This window comes from Oncorhynchus mykiss, chromosome 28 (assembly GCF_057628025.1).
Source record: "Oncorhynchus mykiss isolate SJ-2025 chromosome 28, ASM5762802v1, whole genome shotgun sequence".
Taxonomy (NCBI): Eukaryota; Metazoa; Chordata; class Actinopteri; order Salmoniformes; family Salmonidae; genus Oncorhynchus; species Oncorhynchus mykiss.
In genome coordinates this window covers 11,994,405-12,018,719 of record NC_143049.1, presented here as the reverse complement: position 1 = coordinate 12,018,719, position 24,315 = coordinate 11,994,405, and the positions used below count along the sequence as shown (strand labels likewise).

Genomic DNA, 24,315 nt, shown 5'->3' with positions numbered 1-24,315 from the left:
ACTTATAGTAAATAAGTCGCTCTAGATAAGAGCATCTCTTAAATTACTAAACTATCAAATGTACATTTTTTACATAGATCTCATATTACTGTGTTGATTCATTTAAAAACTTTAAATATTGATGTCACAAATGTATCATTTGTTCACTTTATTTAAAAAAAATGTAGTTATAACATTTGACTGTAAAACTTAGTATACTTGGACTGAGGCGGATATACAGTATAGCATTTTGCAACAAAACGTCTCTCCGAAATAAAACCATCAAGTGATCATTTTTCATACATATGTCATTGAACACCTCGTGCCATGATTAGATGGTGACAAAACATACCAATAGAAGTTCTTTAAAACAATAAAAAAGGTCATTTACCAACATTGCTGAAAATAGATGTATAGCTTTCTGGAATTAAACTTGTAGGCCTGCAGTTAGTTATGGCTAACCAGTGCCATCTCTGGAATTAAACTTGTAGGCCTGCAGTTAGTTATGGCTAACCAGCGCCATCTCTGGAGGAATACGTATACTGTTCCTGAGTGTATCATCATGGATTATGGGTAAGGTGATCGATCGCCTAATACAAGAACCACACCACAATATAAATCCGTTGATTCAATTAAAACAAACCCGCCGTCTTAGTACGATGTGCAGTGCAGTCAGGGTCCTTGAAAGAATTTAACAACGTGTATGTTCAGCTACTGTTTATAGTTATAGAGGGGCTAAGAGGTTGGCATGCAAGGGGTTAGAAATGTATTTTGAAGAGAAACACTGAACAAATGGAACGTGAGAGGGGAGAGATTTTATTTTAGAGAGAGAGAGAGACACACAAATAAAATAACCACCGTTGTTGCAACTCAATTCCCCAATTACTCCTTACGTCCATCTATACCCTCCTACAGGCAAGATATCTTCATACCATTCGTTGATGTTCTGCTTGATATTGTATTATTTCCTTTCTACCATTAGCTTTGGCAAGACTTGTAAAATCATGCCATTGAAGTGGTCTTCCAGATAAAGAAGTAGAGTGAGATGCTACTAGAGACACGGAGAGTGCTAGATTGTAACACGGTCATTATAGTCAACTGTTCTCAATCATACCTATGTTTGTATGTGTACACACACACACACACACACACACAGCAGAAAAGTTTCAAAAGAGGACAGGCCCACATACACAATAACATACTGACAGAGAACACTTTAGACAAATCCACCTTAAGCTCTGGCACAGCGGCTGACTGGACTCAGGACTGGGGAAGGAGAGAGGGGGGGGGGAGATGTGGTGAGTGAGAAGAGAAAAGGTTTTAAACATAGAGAGAGTTCTGAAGTGGCCTGTGATCTGTCAGGAACATGGGAGGGCTTCAACCCAACCTGAGGAAAAGGCTAAATGGAACATGTCACCATGTTCTCAGTCATACAGGGATATGTGTATCCCCATAATTGTGGTAGGCGAAGTAATATCGGTGAACTTGTGTCTGTCTTTGTGTTGGGAATAGCCTCCCTCCATCTTTCCAGCCAGCCTCTGAGTTTGAGCTTTAAAAAAAAAAGGCGTGAGGAAGATGACCACCGATACAGGCATACCAGACTCCATTGACAGGGTTGAAGATGACCACCGATACAGGCATACCAGACTCCATTGACAGGGTTGAAGATGACCACCGATACAGCAGATACAGGCATATCAGACTCCATTGACAGGGTTGAAGATGACCACCGATACAGGCATACCAGACTCCATTGACAGGGTTGAAGATGACCACCGATACAGGCATACCAGACTCCATTGACAGGGTTGAAGATGACCACCGATACAGCAGATACAGGCATATCAGACTCCATTGACAGGGTTGAAGATGACCACCGATACAGGCATACCAGACTCCATTGACAGGGTTGAAGATGACCACCGATACAGCAGATACAGGCATATCAGACTCCATTGACAGGGTTGAAGATGACCACCGATACAGGCATACCAGACTCCATTGACAGGGTTGAAGATGACCACCGATACAGCAGATACAGGCATATCAGACTCCATTGACAGGGTTGAAGATGACCACCGATACAGCAGATACAGGCATACCAGACTCCATAGACAGGGTTAAGTGCATTTATTGTGGCGGTTGTGTGTGAAACAATACACTGTTGGTACTGGTCCTCAGCCTTGTTATATGTGTATCGGCTGCTGCTGCTACTACAACACAGGAACAAAAATCACACAATGATCCAACATCAAATTACTCTCAAGGATCTTGGACCATGAAAACAAATAAAACAGCAACAAACGGGCAGACAGACAATACATGCACACGGGGTTGACACAGGCACACTTACACTCTCTCACACACACCCTTTCGTCTCTAAGAGAAGAATACCTAGGCAAAAACATACAGAAAGGGGGTGTTGTACAATGTGTAATATATAATACTAAAACGAACTTGGCATATATACACATATATAGGCCAATTTTTCCGCCTCCCACATACACACAAGTACGTGCAGTAAAAGCTGCCTATGTGCCATGCTGCATTTGGAGTGGGTAGGGCAGTGCCACTGCTGAGCATAGATATGTAGAGAAGCAGCAGCTGGGGTGGAAGGGTTCTACGCAGGTTGAGTTCTAGGTAAGGGAGATGGAAGTTCTAGGGTCTGGAACCCAGTCGGAACTGAATCTGCTAAGAAAACCTGGACCACAAGCGAGCACAAGCGCACATAAAGATATATACACACACCACAAGACAGGCACCATACTGTACATAAATACATGGACATTGATCGTCACCTGGCCTGAGGTCAGAGGGCAAAGGGTTCAATGTCTGCACTGGGGGGGCGGGTAAAGACCAAGGAGAGAGAGATAGAGGGGCTTGGGGAGGATAGGGGAAGGATGAGCACTGGAGGATGAGCTAGGAGATGAACACTAGTCCCATTAGAGATCGCAAGCTCCTTGCTTATGATGGGGGAATATTTCTTGTTGGAGAAGGAGGGGGTCGCCTACTGGTGGAGAGGAAGGGAGGGTGGGAGGGCAGTAGTGTTTAGAGGCCAGCGGATGACAGAAAGGGAGAGCGAGTGAGCGGGAAGAGTGAGAGGAGGGAGGAAGAGTGAAGGAAGAGGGAAGATGGAGGGAAGAGGGAGAGAGAGGGAAGAGAAGCAGATAGTTTAAGATGTGTTAAAAACAGGCAATCACATTACTTTTAACTTCAATTTAAAAAATACATTCAGTTGTGTATTATACTTATTTTTTTTTATTTTAGGATTTGATTTGTCATTTATTAAAGTCATCATCTCATCTCTGCTCAGGCAGAAGCAGCCAGCCAACCAGACAACCATCTGACGTTATCTCCGTGCTCCCCATTGAACGAGTCATCCTATTTAGCAAGGCTAGTAGTAGCTAGCTGGCTGACAAAATCATTTTACTAGTTCGTCAATGTAGATAAGGCACACTTTCAAGGCTGCTTATTACCAACTACTAAAACTATCCATCGGGTAGAGCTACCTCACAAGCTGTCTCTATCCCTCTCGTCGTTATGTTGCGTCATTCCTCTCTCATGCAGAAAGAACAGGTGCAATGGATTAGGGTCATTGTAACTAATTACCACGTTTCTGCGCTGAACTAAGTTGAATATTTGTCTAACTTCCAAAATCAGCCCGGCGTCCCACATAGTTGTTGACTTAATTTCTCATGGAAGATTTGATTTCTCTCTAGAGAAACGTCAGGTTGAACTCATATAAATCAATTTTAAAAAGAAAAAAAATGGAATTCAAGTAATTTAACTGACGTCGGTCAATTCGTTGTTTAATAACCAGGAAAATGTAGCATTTTCGTTAATCACTCAGCACGAAGAGAAACACTTGAGCTTGTGGACTCTTCCTTGTTTCATTAACCACAAACCACTGGAATGTGTTTGTGTGTTTTACTTTAACTAATAACCCTTCAAATATTCCGCTTAAGATAATGGAACGGCTACACATGATGTTGGGAACTGAGTCAGGTTAGCTACATGTTCAGGAAGAACTCAGGGTTACCCCTGGTTATGGGTACCAAATTGTTCAGTGTCTCCATGTCCATATACACTGCTCAAAAAACTAAAGGGAACACTAAAATAACACATCCTAGATCTGAATGAATTAAATATTCGTATTAAATACTTTTTTCTTTACATAGTTGAATGTGCTGACAACAAAATCACAAAAATTATCAATGGGAAACAAATGTATCAACCCATGGAGGTCTGGATTTGGAGTCACACTCAAAATTAAAGTGGAAAACCACACTACAGGCTGATCCAACTTTGATGTGATGTCCTTAAAACAAGTCAAAATGAGGCTCAGTAGTGTGTGTGTGGCCTCCACGTGCCTGTATGACCTCCCTACAACGCCTGGGCATGCTCATGATGAGGTGGCGGATGGTCTCCTGAGGGATCTCCTTCCAGACCTGGACTAAAGCATCCGCCAACTCCTGGACAGTCTGTGGTGCAACGTGGCGTTGGTGGATGGAGCGAGACATGGATGTCCCAGATGTGCTCAATTGGATTCAGGTCTGGGGAACAGGGGGCCAGTCCATAGCATCAATGCCTTCCTCTTGCAGGAACTGCTGACACACTCCAGCCACATGAGGTCTAGCATTGTCTTGCATTAGGAGGAACCCAGTGCCAATCACACCAGCATATGGTATCCCAAGGGGTCTGAGGATCTCATCTCGGTACCTAATGGCAGTCAGGCTACCTCTGGCGAGCACATGGAGGGCTGTGCGGCCCCCCAAAGAAATGCCAACCCACACCACGACTGACCCACCGCCAAACCGGTCATGCTGGAGGATGTTGCAGGCAGCAGAACGTTCTCCACGGCGTCTCCAGACTCTGTCACGTCTGTCACATGTGCTCAGTGTGAACCTGCTTTCATCTGTGAAGAGCACAGGGCGCCAGTGGCGAATTTGCCAATCTTGGTGTTCTCTGGAAAATGCCAAACGTCCTGCACGGTGTTGGGCTGTAAGCACAACCCCCACCTGTGGACGTCGGGCCCTCATACCACCCTCATGGAGTCTGTTTCTGACCGTTTGAGCAGACACATGCACACTTGTGGCCTGCTGGAGGTCATTTTGCAGGGCTCTTGGCAGTGCTCCTCCTGCTCCTCCTTGCACAAAGGCGGAGGTAGCGGTCCTGCTGCTGGGTTGTTGCCCTCCTACGGCCTCCTCCACCTCTCCTGATGTACTGGCCTGTCTCCTGGTAGCGCCTCCATGCTCTGGACACTACGCTGACAGACACAGCAAACCTTCTTGCCACAGCTCGCAATGATGTGCCATCCTGGATGAGCTGCACAACCTGAGCCACTTGTGTGGGTTGTAGACTCCGTCTCATGCTACCACTAGAGTGAAAGCACCGCCAGCATTCAAAAGTGACCAAAACATCAGCCAGGAAGCATAGGAACTGAGAAGTGGTCTGTGGTCACCACCTGCAGAACCACTCCTTTATTGGGGGTGTCTTGCTAATTGCCTATAATTTCCACCTGTTGTATATTCCATTTGCACAACAGCATGTGAAATGTATTGTCAATCAGTGTTGCTTCCTAAGTGGACAGTTTGATTTCACAGAATTGTGATTGACTTGGAGTTACATTGGTGTTGTTTAAGTGTTCCCTTTATTTTTTTGAGCAGTGTATATCAGACCTTTTTATCAAAAGGTCAAAGCAACTTAGTGTTTACACACATTTTTCGTATGTGATCCCTGTGGGAATTGAACCCACGATCTTAGCACGCTCACACCAACTGAGCTACACAGGAGCATATAGGCCTAAAGTAGGTTACCCTGGCCTCACCTGGGGATGTTGGGAGGGGCCCGGTTGGGGCGGCTGGGGATCTGGGGGCTGTCAGCACTGTTGTTGAAGGGCCCCAGGGGTCCTGGGCGGTTAGGAGGGTGTGGAGCCCCTCGCCCTCCTCCGGGACTAGGGCGTTGGCCTGATGACATCCTCCTGGAACCAGTGGGGCTGGTTGGAGGAGACCTGGGGGGGAGGGGGCCATCAGTACCCTTTCATGCATGACATATTTTTGACATCACATGGAGACTGTTGCAGTCTTATCTAAGTTAAATAAAAATGAATGACAGTCTTCAAACACGGTTCACCTGCTCGCCAACCCAACATCTTCACCTGTCGACCAATAGTTGACTCCATTACATTACACTTAGATATCTAGACAAGTCATTATCCATGGACTACCAGGATGCCTACCTGTTTCCGCCTCCACCGCGCCAGTCGTTCACGGGCGGGGGCATGGGGGTGGAGATGGTGGTGGTGGAGATGTCTCCTATGATGGCCAGGGCCTCCTTCAGGGACTGGTGGGTCCTGAGTACCTCGTCCCTCCTCTGGACCTGCTCCTGGGACTCATCCATCAGGGCACCCTGGTCCTCGGCCGAGTACAGCTGGGCCAGCAGCTCCGCGTTGATGAAGTCCTTCACCTGGTGGCGGGGGAGAGAGTTGATGGATCAATCAATCATTCAAATTATTTAATAAAAGCTCTTTTTTTACCATGGTTGTCACACAGTGTTATACAGGAACCTGTTTGAGTTAGCTTGCCTGGCACAACGGAACCAATGGAATCAGGTGAAAAGTTGCACACCAGCCAGGCTCAAGCGTAAGCTGAGTGTATTTGTAAAAAAACGCCAACTACTTTTTGAACCCATGCCCGATACCATTCCACCAGCGTGGAGCAGAGGTCCCTTACATTACTAATCATGAGGTGCATGATGGTCTTGGGCATGAGGTCACGGATGCACTTGTTGACGATGGCCATGTAGGAGTCGACCAGGTTCCGGATGGTTTCCACTTTCCGCTCCAGCTGAGGGTCCATGGAGAAGTTGTCCTGGGACGAGGACGATGTGCCGCCTCCCTCACTTTCCACCTGGAGGAAGAGAGCTTTAAGTTAACACGCCTGTATTTAGTGACACAGATCTTGTGGCTTGCATCTTTAGATGTAGAAAACTCATGTGCACATCAAATGACAAAATAATAAATTGTATTTGTAAAGCGCTTTTCATTACACATGGGAATCACAGAGCTCTGTACATCATCAGCAACAACCTTAAGAAAGGCTTTTAAAAAAAAAAAAAAAAAAGAGAGGATGGAGAAAGGGAAAATAAAGTGATATGATGGCTCACTTGGGAAGTGATAGGATGGACGACATAACAGAAGTGCAACATGGGAAGGGAGTGAAGGGCAGATGAGGTGGACAATAAGTTGCAGGGGCTAATATGCAGTGACACCACGGTAAGTGGTCACAGTGGTGGGCACCAGGGTTGGGGGTCAATTTCATTTCAATTCAGCCAATTCGGTTTACTTTCCTGAACTGAAATTGACCCCCAACCCTGGTGGCCAGTGCAGTGGTCACTCACATTAGAAGACCTTTCGGGGTAGACTCCAGCGCGCAAGAGTGAAGCCCTCCAACTGTCCACCTCGTCCTGAGTGTCACAGGCCAGCTCCAGGAAACGATTGTCCTTGTACACATTCCTGTCAGACCACAACACACGGGAGGGGAAGAGGAAGTTCGTTACGCTTCCGGGTCATTTTAGGGCCACGTGGCAGGCTCATCACTTTAAATAAAAAGGAAGAAAACGACCCCAACAGACTATCTGGTTTCTGTCTCCTTCTACAGTATGTATCGTTATTATTAAAACTAGTGGTACTAAAGTAGGAATATTTTAAGTAGAAGTGGTGCCATAATATTACAAGTAATGTTAAGATGTGTCTGTCTGGTTTCCTGACCTTTGTTCTGTGTTGAAGATGGCAAAGGCATGCTTGCTGGACATGAACCCCTTCTCCACGTCGCGCACCTTCAAGTTGTCCAGAGGGAGCATGTATTTCTTTTCCTTCTCCTGAGATACAAACAGAAAGGGAGGTACCATCAGCAGGTTTTTACAGTATAAACAAGCAACTGCAAAGAACCATGTTAGGGAAATGTTTACTTCGTTTCTGATTACTATCTGATCTCTGTGTGTCATATTATGTTTATTTTTCGGCTTGATTTTTAAAATCAACAGGTTGGCTTAGTCGGGCGATGATCCAGGGAGAAAGGGAGAGAAGGGGAATGTGGAAAGATGAGTAGGAAGAAGGAGGTGAAGTTGGGGGAGCACAGGGGAGAGGGTGGGGGAGCACAGAGGTGGAGATGGAGTGGAGTGGGAGGAAGAATGAGAGTGGGAGGCAGAGCGGGGCAGGGAGGGGGAGACGACATGTGGAAGTCATTAGTGTGTGGGTCGTTCTCCACGGTACGTTTGAAGAGGGAGGGAGAGCTGGGGCTGGAGGAAACATTCTGGCTACGATAAAGAGGAGAAATACAGATGTGGAGAAACACAGGGGACTCCGGGAATGCACTGTGGTGTGCATTTGAATGCATGGACGTCGGATCAAGCAGAGGTCTGCTGGTCAGGATAACACTGAGCATGACATGGTTTTAATCGTGAGTACAAAGAGTTGAGAGAGAGTCAAATTTACTGTAAAACTCTCCATCACACACACTCCATCAAACCTCGCCATCTCATTTCTTCCCCCTCTCTCTCTCCATTATCCCTCCCCCTCTTATTTCTTCAATATTTCTACTTTCCTTTCCAGAGGCCCACTTCCTCCCTGATTTTCCAGGGAGTGAGGGAGAAAGAGAGCGAGAGATTAAATGACAGCCTGGCATTAAGACTCGACATCTGGTACTGCTTAACAGCACAGAGACACGGAGTGCAAGAGAAGGAGGGAAGGACTTCCAGAGCGGAGTGAAGAAAGAGAGGGAAACCTGAAGAAGAAACAAAGTGAAGGATTCCCGAAAAGTGGTTCAACAGAGGTGTCCATATGTGACCCCCTGCAGAGCGATGGTCGGGTCTCACTAGGATTGTAGGGTCTCACTAGGTATGAAACGAGAAAAGAACCATGGCAGACTTCTCTCGGTTGTATTCCCCAAGGGGTCACTCCAACCCATATATGGTCACACGTGTCCCTCCCTCTTCCTCCATCTCTCCCTCTTTTTCCTTCCCTCTCTTTTTTTTTGCAATATCCCCTCCCTGAGTGCTCAGCCAGTCTGTCCCGGTCGGTCGTCTGAGTGAATGTGCCACGTCAAGCCTGGATACTCTGCAAGGCCGGCATGACCCAAACGGACAGTGACGGGAACGACACGCAGAAACACAACAGACAAACGACAGAGAGGGGGAGAAGAGGCGACACAGACGGGTGAAATGAAAATAGGTTTTGGGGTTTGAGAGGGGGGGGGATCCCTACTTCTTGATGCCAAAATGGAGGAAGGAAGGAAGACAAAGATCAGCAAACGTTACGGCCTACGGAATGGCAGAGAGTCAATGTCTTTTGGGGCCTAAGACAGACTGTCCGGCTCCGTCCTCCCAGTGTTCAGACTACCTGTTCATGGTCATACTGGTGTACAGTAGTCTGCACATTGGTTAGACTGGGCAGGGAAGCACTTCTCTTCCATTTGGGGAAACACTGGCTTTCAAAAGGAGGTTTCATAGTGGGTTTGATCATCTACACTCCACCACCGACCATCTTCCACTGCCGTTTGCTCATCTCTTTGTCTTCTACTCTGTGTCGGGTATCGGTTCCTATTTTGTACTTTTTTAATGTTCTGACTGCATTTAAGACTTATTTTACCTTCGTGGAATAAATGTACATCATTGGTTTCAAAGAGAGAAGAAGATAAAAAAAGACCGATATAAAAGTTAAAAAGTCAGTCAGGTCTCAGACCAATGTGTTCTAATGTCCTTGAAACAGTCAGTTTACTAAATGTACGGTATATAAACAGCAATAGAAGTGTGTCGGCTCCTGGATCTTTACACAAAGAATCCAGCCCCGATTCTGATGCAGTAGATGGGGAGAGGGAGGACCATAGGCTCAAACAGTCATGCAAAGTGGTCAATCCATCCATCAAGTCCTGTTTCAAATGCAAAACACATCCTTCCAGTATTTCATTGGCGTTAGGTTGGGAGGTAACAGTAACAATGTTGCCTAAAGATAGTCAAAGTCAAGAGATACTATTATCATATTCTATCATATAACTCTGTGCTCAAACTATTGTGTGGCAGCTGGTCTTCATACTGTCCAGTATGAATAAGCAGCAAAAATATTATTTCACTGATATAATAAACCAACTAGAGAGGCCTAGTGGTTTGGTAGTTTAGTGGGGCTAGTGGATGATGCTGTTAAAAGGATGTATAAGGGTTATTATGTATGTAAGGTTGTGTTACAGTAAATTACTGTATTGGGAGTTGTGTACTGTATAGGGAATAATATTTGATTGGGTAGGGATGCTACTGTAGGATTAGCAATGGTGTTGGGAACACGATTACTGTAATATTAGGGTGGCTGTGGAATTGTATTGGTGATAGATGGTTTGGATAATGAAGGGCTATTGGGTTCAGAAACAGAGAGGGAGGAATACTGCCATTTAATAGGTTATTTATCCCTGAAACATTGGAGGCTGATGTTTGGATTACAAATGTGTGATTTTCCTGCCAAGAATGTGTGCAGTTTCAGAGAAACTGCCAACTGCACCGAGAAAGAGAAGGGGGGGGGGGGGGGGGGGGGTCAGAGAGAGAGAGAGAAAGAGAAGGGGGGGGGGGGGTCAGAGAGAGAGAGAGAAAGAGAATAAATAAATATACAGTAAGACGCCCAAGGAAATTTGGAAAAATGCTTGGTTGAATGCAGTGGTGCGATTAGTTGTACATTAAATATTACAAAAGTAATGTGTTACTTTACAATATTACTTTGTGTGGAAAGTAAAGCATTACTTTATCATGTACTTCCATGAATCAAATCAAAAAATCTCCCCGTTTGTTTGACTGTCAGAGGGAGGGAGCATGGCGAGCGTACTACCAAAAATAGCTATTTACTAACTCAGGTTTATCTCTAGTTTCTCCTTTCATCTGTGGCGCTGCTTTCCTGTGCTAGTCTACAAGTCCTGCTTAATTAGCCATATATAAAATTTAAGCCAAAACATCTGTACAGATGTCTTATCTTTTCACTCAAAATCTCTCTCGAGCCGCCAGTTCTGGTTATAGACCGCACGTAAAGGGACCCATAGAGATGTACAGAGGGCACATTTACCACTAGATGTGAAAGCCCTCTATGGGCTTTGCTATCACAGAAGCGATCAATGGTAAAGATCAGAGGTGCGTACTCTACATTTCCATGGACAGCAGCTGTTATGACATTTCTCCAAAACGGCCTTCCTCCGCTCGCTCAAGAACTAAAACGAGGAAACAAGTCGGGATTGGATCAGGGAGACACGCATCCGGTGGAGACATGATGCTGAAAGTCTTGACAAAGTAACTGTAATAACGTTACCCAGCCATTACTCATGAAAGTCATCCGATTACACAACATGTTACTTTTGTAACAGATTACCCCTAACACTGGTTGAAAGGTCAGAGATTCATAAAACAACTACTTTAATAGTCAACGGGACATGAGAATGTCTACGATCCAGCGAGTTACCGTTTTGAATTATTACTCGTCGAATGATGTGTCATAAAACCGATGTGTGTAGTCGCATGTGTGTGTGTATGTGTGTGTGAGCAGTGGTTTTCTTTGGGATGGTTCCAATTGTGCAAAAGCAAACCAAATGCCTTAACTCCCAGCGCAGTGAGGAGAGGTGGAGAGACAGAAAGAGGGGGGGGGGGACAAAAAAAGACAGCCAAGAGAGAGATTTCTGTCCAGTGAATTTAGCTGTGTATCGACCACGTACTGTATATAGAGACGATTTAAACCATGTGTTCTGCTTGTTACCCGTGTGATGTCATCTGCTGACCAGTGCATGGATTGGCTGACTCCGGGAGTTGCTGTGTGTCTGCCTGTCTACACTTGCTGTGCAGAACATCCTGGAACCTGTACAGCAGGCACAGACAGGCAGACAGACACCAGCCCGTCAAGCTATGAATGACAACATCCAGCCAATCAAGCACCGAGCACCCTGCATCGCAAGGGGAAGAGCAACGTCACTGAAGAGCCAATGTGGAACCACCGTTGAGTTGTGATTTAGCGGGTAGTCAGAAGGTATGGTTTATATTATGTCCTCTACAAAGATAACGAACAAAATACTTATCACTTGGGAATTGGCCAGAGATTCAAAGCGCATATGTATATTTTACCATTTGTTGACCTGCCCACCCTTCTGCCAGGCATTAAACAGAAAGGAGGGCTGTATATCAGGGGAATAGGTGTTCCAATCCACCATCACCTGAAGTCTAGCCAAAACTACATCAGACTGACTGTACTAACTCACCCTGAAGAGGGTCAACTAACTCACTCACCTCATCATCCTTGAACCAGGACAGACTCTCAGCGGTCAGGACAAACCAGTATTCCTTAGCCCCGCCTTTAATTATGCTGATGTTGTTGATGGTCAGCCAGCCCTTACGGATTACCTGTAGAGAGAGCAGGGGGCAGAGGTTAGAGGTCAGGGGATGAAAGATGGGGTCATAGTTGTGGTGGGTGGTGTAATTGCCAGGAAGTAGGAGAGTTTAAAAAAAATAATACTAATTAAAAAGGTACTGAAGAGTTGTCATGTCCACAAGGATGCATCATCTACTGTACCTAATCCTACTTCAATCATAGTCAGTCAAACCTGGCCAGCTAGTCTACTGCATGTACACGAACCGATGTGCACAAAAGTGACGTATGAATAATAAAATGCAATGAGAAAGTGTGTTGTGTGAGAACTCCAAGTTAATTGATATTGAAAGCGTGTATCTTTGTGAGCAAACCACAGGTTGGCATTTATTGTCATGAATCTTGCCCTGGAGGCAGCTCTGTAGAGTGGTCACTAGCTGGCACAGCCACAAATCTGACTTTAAACCTAACCACACTGCTAACCCAAACGCCTAACCCTAAAAAAAAAAGCACAGATTTGTTTTAATTATTTTTTTACGATATAGCCAGCTGGCCAAACTAGCGGAAATCGCTCAGTTCTGCTTCCAGGGCAAGATTCATGACAATAAACATCAACCTGCAAATAAACCAAACCATAATTTATGTTCAGTGATAGCCTCCAGGCACTATATTGAAAGTTACAAACAGAGGTCTGTGTCACAGCGTTAAGAAGTGTCCATCGTGTTATTAGTGCCTCATAACATTCCCCAAACAAACAATATCAGCATTGTAGCACTATAGCATTAGAGGTACATCAGCGTTTGTGTTAGGTGTGTTAACTAGCCTGCACACACAACAAGCCAGTGGCAGTCAAAGGATTGAGTGATTATTAAGTTAGGCGTCTCGGATGGCCTAGAACCACTAAGGGGGGGGGCTGACTGACAGGTAACCCCCCCCTGTGGTCAAAGGGATGAGGGAGTGTCGTAACGTAAACGGTTGCTCTTACAATCAAGCCCGAGGCGGGTGGAGAGGAGGCCTGAAACAGGAAGGAAGTGGGCCGTTAAAACACCTAAGGCACCACGTCGGGATACAATCTCATGAATGGAACCTACCACACCGGGCTCAAATACATCAAGGTAAATACTTAAGGAGTAAGTATAGCTTGGAGCATAGCTTGGAGCTTATGCCTTTGGGACTATTCTACTGGTCCCATTGTATAGCAGGCAAACTAAATCAATGCAGATCCGAGCATTTGAAAGTATTCGACATGTATTTGACTGACCCAGAACCAGTGTAAAGTAGCTAACTAACAGCCATAGCAGTTGAGTGGGTTCAAGTTGGCACTTCACACTTGTACCCGTACATGGGTTGAAAAATGGCAGGTTTGGGCACTTGATAAGCGCATAAATTGGAACACAGTATCATGCTATAAACGATGCCAGAGCTCAAAGCTCAGCGCTGTATGGGTTTTGATCCAACACAAAACGGAACCTGCCAACTCCCACTCTTAAGGACACATCCAACTCACTGATGTTGACTCTGTGGGGTTTTTTAGAAAGTAACTTGACATTGTTGGTTTCTGCCTAACAGCTTTTCTGGAATAAAAACAAAGTAATGTTCCCTAGTTATTTAACTTTAACTGGGATTGTTTCTATGCCACTATAAGTAGCCCTTTACACTCGTACCTCTATACGGGTTGAAAATGGCAGGTTTGTGCACTGACAAGCGCATAAATTGGAATGCAGTGGGTGTACAGTAACATGCTGTACATGACGGTGAAGCTCAGGCCTCACGGCGCTGTATGGATTTTGACCTGAAATCCGTTCTGATATCCAGCACCACAAGAAGTTGCCCCCATCCCTCCTACTAATTGGGCAACTTTTGCAAACTCTTTGCTGTCTGAGTGAGGAAATGCTGTAAATGAAGACGACCGAGTGTTTTGAAAGATGAGACGCCGTACGAGCACGCCAAACACCTGTGAGTCCAAATGTGCACGTCACATTTTCACATCATAAAACAAAGTCATACACAGTGTCAACATTTATGACCACTAGGTCTGATGTACAGATACAACGTGACATGGCGTCAAGCCCTGGGTTGTTCGGAACAGAATGTCTGTCTATTGTGGATAAAAAATCACCGCGGAACACGGACCTGAATGCACCCATGACTTTCTACGCACACCAAAATTACAATCCGTTTCTCTGAATTGCCCTGTGAATGCCTAACACTGTAATATCAGATTTTATAACTTAGCTAGTCATGTTGGCAATGGAACAAGCCTTCAAATGATGCAGACCTGACCTAGATTGCTATGTATAAATGGGCCTTTTTTTGGATTGCGTAAACAACTCCAGTCATTGTGTGATGGCAGGGATGCAGGGCTGTGTTCAAAACAAAACACGTGTGCTTCCTGAACGGCACAGCTAGGAGAGCTGCAAAAAGCACATTCTAGTTAAAGAAGCTTCTGTGAGTCATAAAAGTGTATTGAAATGACTTAGGAACTGTGTCCACCTTGGGAGACACCCGTTAGTTCTTTCACTCAAACCCTCGTCATTTTTCCCCAGTTACTGAATTCATCCAGAGTATTTTTACGTTTCGTTATCAACAAATGCGGCAGAAAGTACAGTAAATGTAAAATGCACATAAAATCAACAGTGTAATTGTTTGGAATCAGTCTTCTGAACTGTTGTGCCCTCAACTTTGTTCAAATCATTTCCCCAGAATCTCCAAACTGTTCCCTTTCATTCGCTACCATGCGTATGCTTGTCAACTGTATTTTGTAAGAATCATTTTGATTTATCCCTATCCATATAGGCCAATTCCCAGGAGTGTAAAGGGTGGCCACAAGAGGGAGCCACACAGTGGCCAGTAGAGTAAATACAGACAGCAGGCAAAGCCCAACCCCAACCCCCAACGAGTGATACTCACCAACCAGGCCAGACGCCCAAAACAAGGCTGCTCAGACTCTCACTAAGGGTTTGGGATGAAATGCATGGGGGCACCTTGATGACATAGAAGGGGTTTAAACATAGTGATAAAGGTAAATAAAACTTAAAACATCCATTTGTTTTGTACACACAAACACACCCAACATAATAATAAAAAGTGTCACCATCCAACTGAAAAAGACAAAGGCAATCAAAAGGTCCCCCAAAATCAACATGAAATGTAAAAAAAAAAAAAATACAACAAAGGCAATAACGTACGTAGAATGTACAGGAGTATACATACGGTGTGCAAAATTAATGACACAAAGGAACCAGGAAGCATACGAGTCGCTGTCCCTACGGCCCCGTCTCCTCCTATATGGCCTGCAGCCCACTGTTGGGAGTGTGGGCGACCCTTGGCCTTTTGTTCTGGAGCGCGTGCATGCGTGTGTGTGTGGCATTTCAGATCCTCCTCTGTGTCTCACCTGGCTGACCTGGCTCGCAGCGCTGCTCTGCTTGTTACTCTGCTTGCTGCTCTGCTGTGCACTACGGAGCAGAGGAAGCAGAGAGACAGAAACAGACAGCGATAGGAAAGTAAGCGCAGAGGGAAACAGACAAGGGACGGAGAGGTCCGTACGGTATTATCTGCAGGTATTCAGCATCTATGTCCCCCCCATCTCCACTTTGTAATAACATTAGCAGGCCAATAAAGGCAGGCCTGGTCAGTCATTTACTTAGCAAAGCCTATGAAGTCCTCGTGGTTAGTGTTGATGTACGAGAGCTGGACATCGATTAGCAGCAACACCTGCAATTGGAAACAGAAAGATTTGGTCAATAATACATGGAAGCTTCATTTACAGTGTAGTTACTAGCCCCTGGGTCAATAAGTCCACTGTTTACATAACCATGTGTGCATTTGTGCTGTGTGTGTGTGTGGGGGGGGGGGGGTTGGTTCTTCTATCCTTGTGGGGACGACCTAAAATCCCCAAAATGACCCCCACAAGGATAGTAAAACAACCAAAATTCTCCCTCTTGGGGACATTTACCACGTTCCCATGAGGTCAAAGGCCATTTAAAGCTTAGGGTTAGATTTAGGGTTATAATTACGGTAAGAGTTATGTTTAGGGTTAAAAAAATAATAATTTTAGAAGAACATAACGTGTGTGTGTGTGAGATATGTAGGTTGTGACCTGGTCCTTTGCCCTGCTCTCTCTGTCTCGGATGTGTGAGGTCACAATTCTCTCGGTTTCCTCACGCAGTCTGGGGAAGCAATCCAACTGAAAACACACATCACATCCTATCACGGCACATCGTAGGAAATAATATCATTTAAAAACGCACCACGATTTTGAATTCTAAAAAGGATACCAGAATGAGGATTGATTGACTAAAAAGGTTACCTTGTTGGTACACTGGCGCACGGTGTTGATCAGCTCCTGAATGACCATGTCCACACACTTGATACACGGCTCCTTGATCTTAACTATCTGCTTCTTCACGATGGCCTCAAATGCCATGTCTGGAGTGAACAGGCCAGTCCTGTAGATAGAGATAGAGATAGAGAGATAGAGAGATAGAGAGATAGAGAGATAGAGAGATAGAGAGATAGAGAGATAGAGAGATAGAGAGATAGAGAGATAGAGAGATAGAGAGATAGAGAGATAGAGAGATAGAGAGAGAGAGAGAGAGAGGGAGAAAGAGGAGTAGAGAACAGTCAGGAAAGGAGGTGTGTGTGTGTGTGTAGGAGGAAGAAGAGGATAGTTGAAGGTGGTAGGAGAGAGGTAAACAGGAAAACACCCACCTGATACCGTGGATGTTCTTGATGGCGTAGCTGATCTCCCGCCGCATCTCCTTGTCATCACACTCCATCTGGCGGCGAGAGCGAGAAAGGGAGAGCGATTGAGAATGAGAGTGTTTTCTAGCCAAGTACCAAAATGAAACAAGACGTGCATCAGTCAGCTAGCTAACCTTCACCAGCTCGAAGGGGAATCGCTCGTGGAAGATGCGGTTGATCTTGGCTCCACCAGAGAGCTCTACAGTATCCACTTGGTCCCCAGAGCCCTCGATACGCTTCTCAAAGTCCACTGAGAACTGCTGCACCATCCTACACACACAAAATCAAAATTTCAGTTGATTTGCTGAATTGAGAAGAAATTGACCCCAACCCTGATTGTGAAACATGTTTTTTTCTGAAGGACTCACTGCAGCAGTTGCTTGGTCTTCCGTCCCGGGTCATCAGGGCGGTATCCTCGGTACTCCTCGGCCTCCTTGTCCAGAGACAGCAGCTGGGTCTGCAGCTTGCTACGGAACGCTGGCAGCGTGTCACGGATGTGGTTGGTCAGTTGCTATGGCAACACAACACAAAATGTACCCTCAATGTAAAGTTGCTTAAGCAAGCCTATTATGCTGGATTTGGGACGCATAGCACGGATGTAATAACAGTAACTGAGTTTCTCCTACAGGTTAACTGGTCAGTCTACAGTCAGTCCGTTAGCCTACCTGGTTGAGGACTTTCTGTAGGCACGGGGTGCCCATCTTTTCGGCCATGTGTCTGTAGGCCGGGTGAGTCAGGAAGAACTTCCTCTCAGCAGCCATAGCCATCTTGATGTCCTTCTTCCCATCAATGTCCTTCTGACTGCGGTTCACCACTCCAATGTAACCTGGCAACACACACACACAGATGGACAGGGTGAAACCACTTCAATGTAACCTGGCAACACACACACACGCAGATGGACAGGGTGAAACCACTCCAATGTAACCTGGCAACACACACAGATGGACAGAGTGAAACCACTCCAATGTAACCTGGCAACACACACACAGATGGACAGGGTGAAACCACTCCAATATAACCTGGCAACACACACAGATGGACAGGGTGAAATCACTCCAATATAAACACAGACAAATGGTCGGAGGGATGAGGGAAAGGAGGATAGAACAGAAAAGCTGGTACCAAAGATAACCAAAGTAGATTGGTTGGACATAAAGATGGATAAAGACAAAGAGAGAGATATTGGTAGAAAGAGTGAGTAATAGACAGATGTCCCACCTCTCCTCAGGGGCAGCAGCTTGTTCTCCAGGACCTCCCTGGCATCTGTTCCCTCATCCATCAGGTCCAGCTTGGTGATCACTCCTATGGTCCGCTGGCCTGGAGGTCAAAGGGTAAGGGGCAAAAGGCAGTGGCAGGCCAGTCACAACACAAAGGCTACGTTCCAGGCGGACTTGATTGCAGACGCCTTGCGAGATCTCAACGCCTGGATAGGTAACCCCCATCATATGACAGAGCAATAATGATCAACGTCTTACCCTGGGGGTCGACGTCTTTGGCCAGTTTGAGGGCGTCGGAGTTGGCCAGGTCAGAGTTGGCCGGGGTGACAGCCAGGATGAGACAGCTCTCCCTGCAGATGAACTGCATGATCATGTCTCTGATCTGCTGCTCAATGTCCACTGGCTGGTCCCCCACCGGCACCTTGGTGATGCCTGGCAGGTCGATCAGGGTCAGGTTCAGCACTGCAGGCAGAGGGAGAGGAGAGAGAGGACACATGTCATGGTGAATATTACCTAACACACAGGAGGGTGAGGACAACAGCCCAACATGAACAATACACAATTGTTCAGCAGTACAGGAGGTAGAGGGACAGAGATGAGAGATGGGAGAGAGAGAGAGTAGTTAAGGGGTTGTGCATGTCTACCATGTGGGGAGTAGACGCGCAGGTTGATGGGGACGGGAGAGATGCCCTTATTGGCCCCGGTAATGCGGTCAGTCTCTGCCTCAATCTCCTGGCGAACCTCGTCGAAATCTGTGAACTTCTTCCCTTTGCAGTGCAAGAACTCTGCCCATTCTGTGAAGAAAAAGGCAAAGATTAGATTCCAAATGTGTGTGCGGGTGTGTGTGTGTTTGTGTATTACCTGCATTGGCGCTGATAAGCTGCAGGACAAGGGGCCTGCGGGTGACGATCCCAGAGCCTCGGGGCAGGAAGTCCCTGCAGACAGATAGCCAATCAGGACAGATACACAGAGAGGGGGTGGGGTTGAATTTAACCTTGCCTTCCAGGAGCGAATGAGACAATAAGATGGTGTCTGGCTATGTGAGACTATGTTGACGGTGACAGTGATGGTGTTGCACTGTAGGAGTCTGAGGCCTACAGCAGCCATTGACTGCTATAGTGTACAACGACTCACACATACTGAACACACACACACAATGTAGAATTAAATCACAGCACACAACCAAATGGAAACTCTTCTTACTAACAGAAGATATTAGGAATGGGAAAAAAATGTTGATCTGAAAATGTCATCAGGCTCTTACAACATTTAGTCCAGTTTACCCTCAGAGCCCCGAGTACAACTCGATCCCCTTAATGCTGCTGATCAAATTAAATAGTCCTAAAATAAAAGTCATCAATTCTGACCTAAAGTACAAGTCAACATGAACAGCTGCACAGTGGCAAGTAGCAGAGCACTCCGTTAATGAACGATGACTTTAGTACATACCAGTCTGCTACCAGGCGAGAGAGTGCATGTGTGTGTCTATTTTACCAGGCAGCTCAGTTAAGAACAAACTCTTATTAACAATAATGGCCTGGCAAGTGTGTGTGTGTGCGTGTGTGTGTGTGTGTGTTGACCTTGGGCAGCATCGGGTGGAGGTGCTAGCTGCTGGCGCTGATATTCAGCAATCTCAGTCACGCACACAGGCTTGCAGTGTGTGGCCTCCAGATTGCTGGCCTGACAAAAACGAGGGCAAAGCAACTGGCTAGGTACTGCTCTGTTTCAGCTGTCCTCGGCAGCCTAGCTGTTTGGAGAAAGAGGTGCTTCCTGTACCCTGGACTGCCATGCATACAGGGACCTTTGAACTGTTTGGATCCTTGTTTTTGTCCATTTGATTGGTGGATTCAAATAAAGTATTTAAAAAGTGTGTGTGTGTGTCTACATGCATGTTTAAGGCCCCTGTCATCTAGTTGTCTAAGTGAATGAACAACATATTGACATTGAGACCTCTTATCTATGGGCTAGCAGGAAATATGAGTCAGACACCGGCTGTCCATTCGGCAAGCAGTGTGGGTGGGGGAGCCAACCCTGGACAGCAGGACCATTACTCAGCTGGATCCCAGGTCTCAGGGGTGGCTGGCTGGGCCTTGACTGATGCCAACAACCCTGCACTTCTTCTATCTAGACCTGGGTCATATTCTCTAGGCACAAAACAGAAGAAAACAGACTGAAATAGAGAGGGACTGTGAACCTTGTTCAACAAGAAACTCCTTTTTCTTACCATTGCAAAATGTTTTGCTACATTGTGCACTAATTAATATGACCCTGGAGATTAGTAGGAAACCTTCTATACCTAACCTCAATTGCCAGTCTTTACCATTCACATGGCTGTATAATATTTGAAGGTATATGCAATCTTTCTGAACCCATACCCTCCTGTCCATATCTAATGGTATCTGTTTTATGTACCAACCACATTGCCATAATGTACCACTTAATCCCACAGCGCAGAAAATCTAATGGAAGCTCTTCGTTGTGATTGACAGCAGAACCGATTTGATCATATTAATGTAATAAGAGTGTTGCCTGGTGTTAATGTATCTATCCAGGCCTTACAAGTCATTTCCTTACCTATTTTACTGGGGGACATTTTACATTTCAATGAGTTTAAGCAAATGGTTCAAAGCAAATGCTGAGATTTCAGGGACTGAAACAGGCTAAATGGGGCTGGCTGATTGGGCTGGAGTCTCGAGTGGGTATCGGCTCCCTTTTTCATAAAGCCGGCTATAAAATAGTAATGCGCGTTAAAAATAAGATGGAGACGAGCTCCTGCCTCAAAGAAGATCGGGACGCCACAGACGTTTCGAAAAACGAAACGTGACGGGGTTGGACACGACATCCCCGACCCCATGCTTAACACGAGATAGTATTATTTATTGCCATATAGTGATGAATTTGTCCATGGATGCTGCTCCTTTACCTGCCAACGAAGTTCTCCAACACGGAACTCTTGCCAGCGCTCTGTCCGCCGACTACCGCGATCTGTGGCAGGTCAAGATTGCAGCTCTGACCGATGCCGCTGAAAGCGTCCTGAAGCTTGTTGACCAACGGGATCAAGTCCTCCATTCCCCGGTTACCCATGGTGCTAGCGGGCGCGAGAGGCTCAAACGGAGAGAGAAGGAAGTGGGCGGTTATATCTTTAGTCCAGTGCTACCGTGCTTGTTGATGTAGTTGTCATCTAGACGCACATTGCCCCAAGCAAAGCAAGGGTTGATTCGACTGCGAGAGAGAGAGAGGGAAAGAGAGCAGTCAGAGTAGGATTGCGCAGTTGCTCGCCACCAACACCGTGCACACACACCATTTTCTTCAAGGGCATTTGGGTAATGAAGTCCTTGATAAAACCCTACTCTCAAAGCACAGAATATAAAACCGTGCATGGAATTGTAGACAGTCTAATCCCATAGGTTTGGAATGACCTACCCACACCAAATGATTCGCGTTGCATCGAACATGATGCGTTTTGCTTACAGGCAACACGTTTACAATAAATACATCACAGCATTCATTCTATTCTTTATCTATAGCCATTTGTCATTTACCCTTTCTCAAGGATTCCTTGGCGTTTGAAGAACAGGCAGATCCAATCCAAAATCCGTATCCATACGCAATTATAGCCTACAAGCAACGCCACCTGCTGTAACTGAGCATCGGTTTAATGTGAATATCCTGTGGTATATAATTATGTTTTGGTAGCGTTGTTATGCACGGATGGACTTCAAAGCCTCATTACGAGTGAACACAAATTCGCCTCTATAACGGATTAATCATATTTATTTTACGCAACCGCGATAATTGCGATGCTCGCCGCGCCTGGTGATAAGATTGACATAGTGAGGTGCCCAATGACAGCAATGGAGTTGTGGTCGCGGCACACATACGCAGCGCGGTAGGCCTATAGGCAGAGCGCACACAGGTTAGGCAAAACAAACCCGCCCCCTGTTTACATCGTGCCAGCTTTTCCGTCGTGACTCACGGCTGCGAATCACCTCACTGAGCATGATTGGTTGGATGCACTTCATCAATCCCCTGCAGTGAGACAAAAAATTACATTTCGAATATTTGAGGCTGAAGGACACTGACATTCATGTTCAACTCAGCCCCCCCTTTCCATCACGGCCTCTTCTATCGTGTATGCATAGATAATGTATTTTGTTAGATGGCAAAGTATTCTGTTCCATAGCAGGTGGCCAGTATAGTGGTCACCACAGTCAGTTTGTAGGCTAGTGCTAGGCTACTGTAGGCCATAGGGATGTCTGGAGAAGGAAGTCATGCAGAGAGGACAAGGCACAGCCTGCCTATTTTAACCTCACCAGGCCAACATCTGTGTTAGATAAAAGCCATTTTGTTTCTTCCATTCATTATAACAATAGCTATACCCTACATTTGACATGCTCATTAAACATCAGCATTAGACTCTGTTGCTAAATGTGATTTGGCATTAGGCCTACCAATTGTCTTTGAAATTGTAGTTGCTTTGTAAACAACAGGTGTAGACTAACAGTGAAATTCTTACTTACGGATCCTTTTCCAACAATGCAGAGTTAAAGATTTAAAAAAAAATATATATAAATAGTAACACAAGGAATAAATACACAGTGAATAATGAATAACAATGAGTCAAAATAGCGTGGCTATATACATGGAGGACCAGTACCGAGTCGATGTGCAGGGGTACCAGGTAATTGAGGTAGCTATGTAGATATACAGTACCAGTCAAGGTAGTTACCTGGAATGCATTTCAATTAACAGGTGTGCCTTGTTAAAAGTACATTTTTGGAATTTCTTTCCTTCTTATTGCACTTGAGACAATCAGTTGTGTTGTGACAAGGTATGGGTGGTATACACAAGATAGCCCTAATTGGTAAAAGACCAAGTCCATATTATGGCAAGAACAGCTCAAATAAACAAAGAGAAATGACAGTCCATCATTAATTTAAGACATGAAGGTCGGGTAATGTGGAAAATGTCAATAACTTTGAACGTTTATTCAAGTGCAGTCAAAATAACCCATCAAGAACTATGATGAAACTGGCTCTCATGAGGACTGCCACAGGAAAGGAAGACCCAGAGTTACTTCTGCTGCAGAGGATAAATTCATTAGCGTTACCTTCACATCAGATTACAGCCCAAATAAATGTATCACAGAGTTCAAGTAACATACACATCTCAACATCAACTGTTCAGAGGAGACTGTGTGAATCAGGCCTTCATGGTCGAATTGCTGCAAAGAAAGCACTACTAAAGGACACCAATAAGAAGAAGAGATTTGTTTGGGCCAAGAAACACGAGCAATGGACATTAGACCAGTGGAAATCTTTCCTTTGGTCTGATGAGCCCAAATTTGAGATCTTTGGTTACAACCACTGTGTCTTTGTGAGATGCAGAGTAGGTGAATGGAGGATTGGTTTGCACCTGGAAGCCTGGAGGAAGAGGTGTGATCGTGTGGGGGTGCTTTGCTGGCGACACTGTCAGTGATTTATATAGAATTCAAGAAACACTTAACCAGCATGGCTACCACAGCATTCTGCAGCGATACGCCATCCCATCTGGTTTGCGATTAGTGGGACAATCTTTTTTTTTTTAACAGGACAATGACCCAACACATCTCCAGAATGTGTAAGGGCTATTTGACCAAGAAGGAGTGTGATGGAGTGCTGCATCAGATGACCTGGCCTCCATAATCACCTGACCTCAACCCAATTGAGATGGTATGGATGAGTTGGACCACAGAGTGAAGGAAAAGCAGCCAACAAGTGCTCAGCATGTGTGGGAACTCCTTCAAGAAGGTTGGAAAAGCATTCCAGGTGAAGCTGGTTGAGAGAATGGCAAGAGTGTGCAAAGCTGTCATCAAGGCTAACACCATACCCAAACCGGGTACGCGTGTGCGTCTGCAAACGCCATCGTGCGCAAATTGATTTTGTCCCCCCACACCAAACGCGATCACAACACGCTGGTTGAAATATCAAAACAAACTCTAAACCAATTATA

The 24,315-nt window shown here is 45.5% G+C and overlaps 1 protein-coding gene across 8 annotated transcripts; it reads right to left on the bottom strand.

Annotated features, from left to right (window-relative positions):
• Positions 1-779: 779 nt before the first annotated feature.
• On the bottom strand, positions 780-22,319 carry LOC110508532 (dynamin-1). 8 transcript variants are annotated; one of them, XR_016492830.1, is made up of 23 exons: positions 21,867-22,215; positions 21,248-21,546; positions 19,186-19,259; positions 18,969-19,118; positions 18,583-18,786; positions 18,326-18,424; positions 17,770-17,930; positions 17,473-17,615; positions 17,239-17,374; positions 17,072-17,139; positions 16,671-16,809; positions 16,461-16,547; positions 16,005-16,075; positions 15,756-15,816; positions 15,272-15,345; positions 13,347-13,376; positions 12,283-12,396; positions 7,748-7,857; positions 7,378-7,492; positions 6,711-6,887; positions 6,218-6,444; positions 5,807-5,989; positions 2,095-2,989 (listed from the first exon to the last, which is right to left on the bottom strand). XR_016492830.1 is itself a non-coding variant. In XM_090225376.1 (22 exons), the coding sequence occupies exons 2-22, from the start codon at positions 21,406-21,408 to the stop codon at positions 2,944-2,946; spliced, it is 2,547 nt and encodes an 848-aa protein (XP_090081502.1). In that variant the 5' UTR covers positions 21,409-21,546; positions 21,867-22,156; the 3' UTR covers positions 783-2,943. The 8 variants fall into 8 exon arrangements, 3 of the variants coding, with proteins under 3 accessions (XP_036821930.1, XP_036821931.1, XP_090081502.1); XR_016492832.1 differs by lacking the exon at positions 13,347-13,376 and having other exon boundaries at positions 780-2,986; XM_090225376.1 differs by lacking the exon at positions 15,272-15,345 and having other exon boundaries at positions 783-2,989; positions 15,765-15,816; positions 21,867-22,156.
• Positions 22,320-24,315: the final 1,996 nt, after the last annotated feature.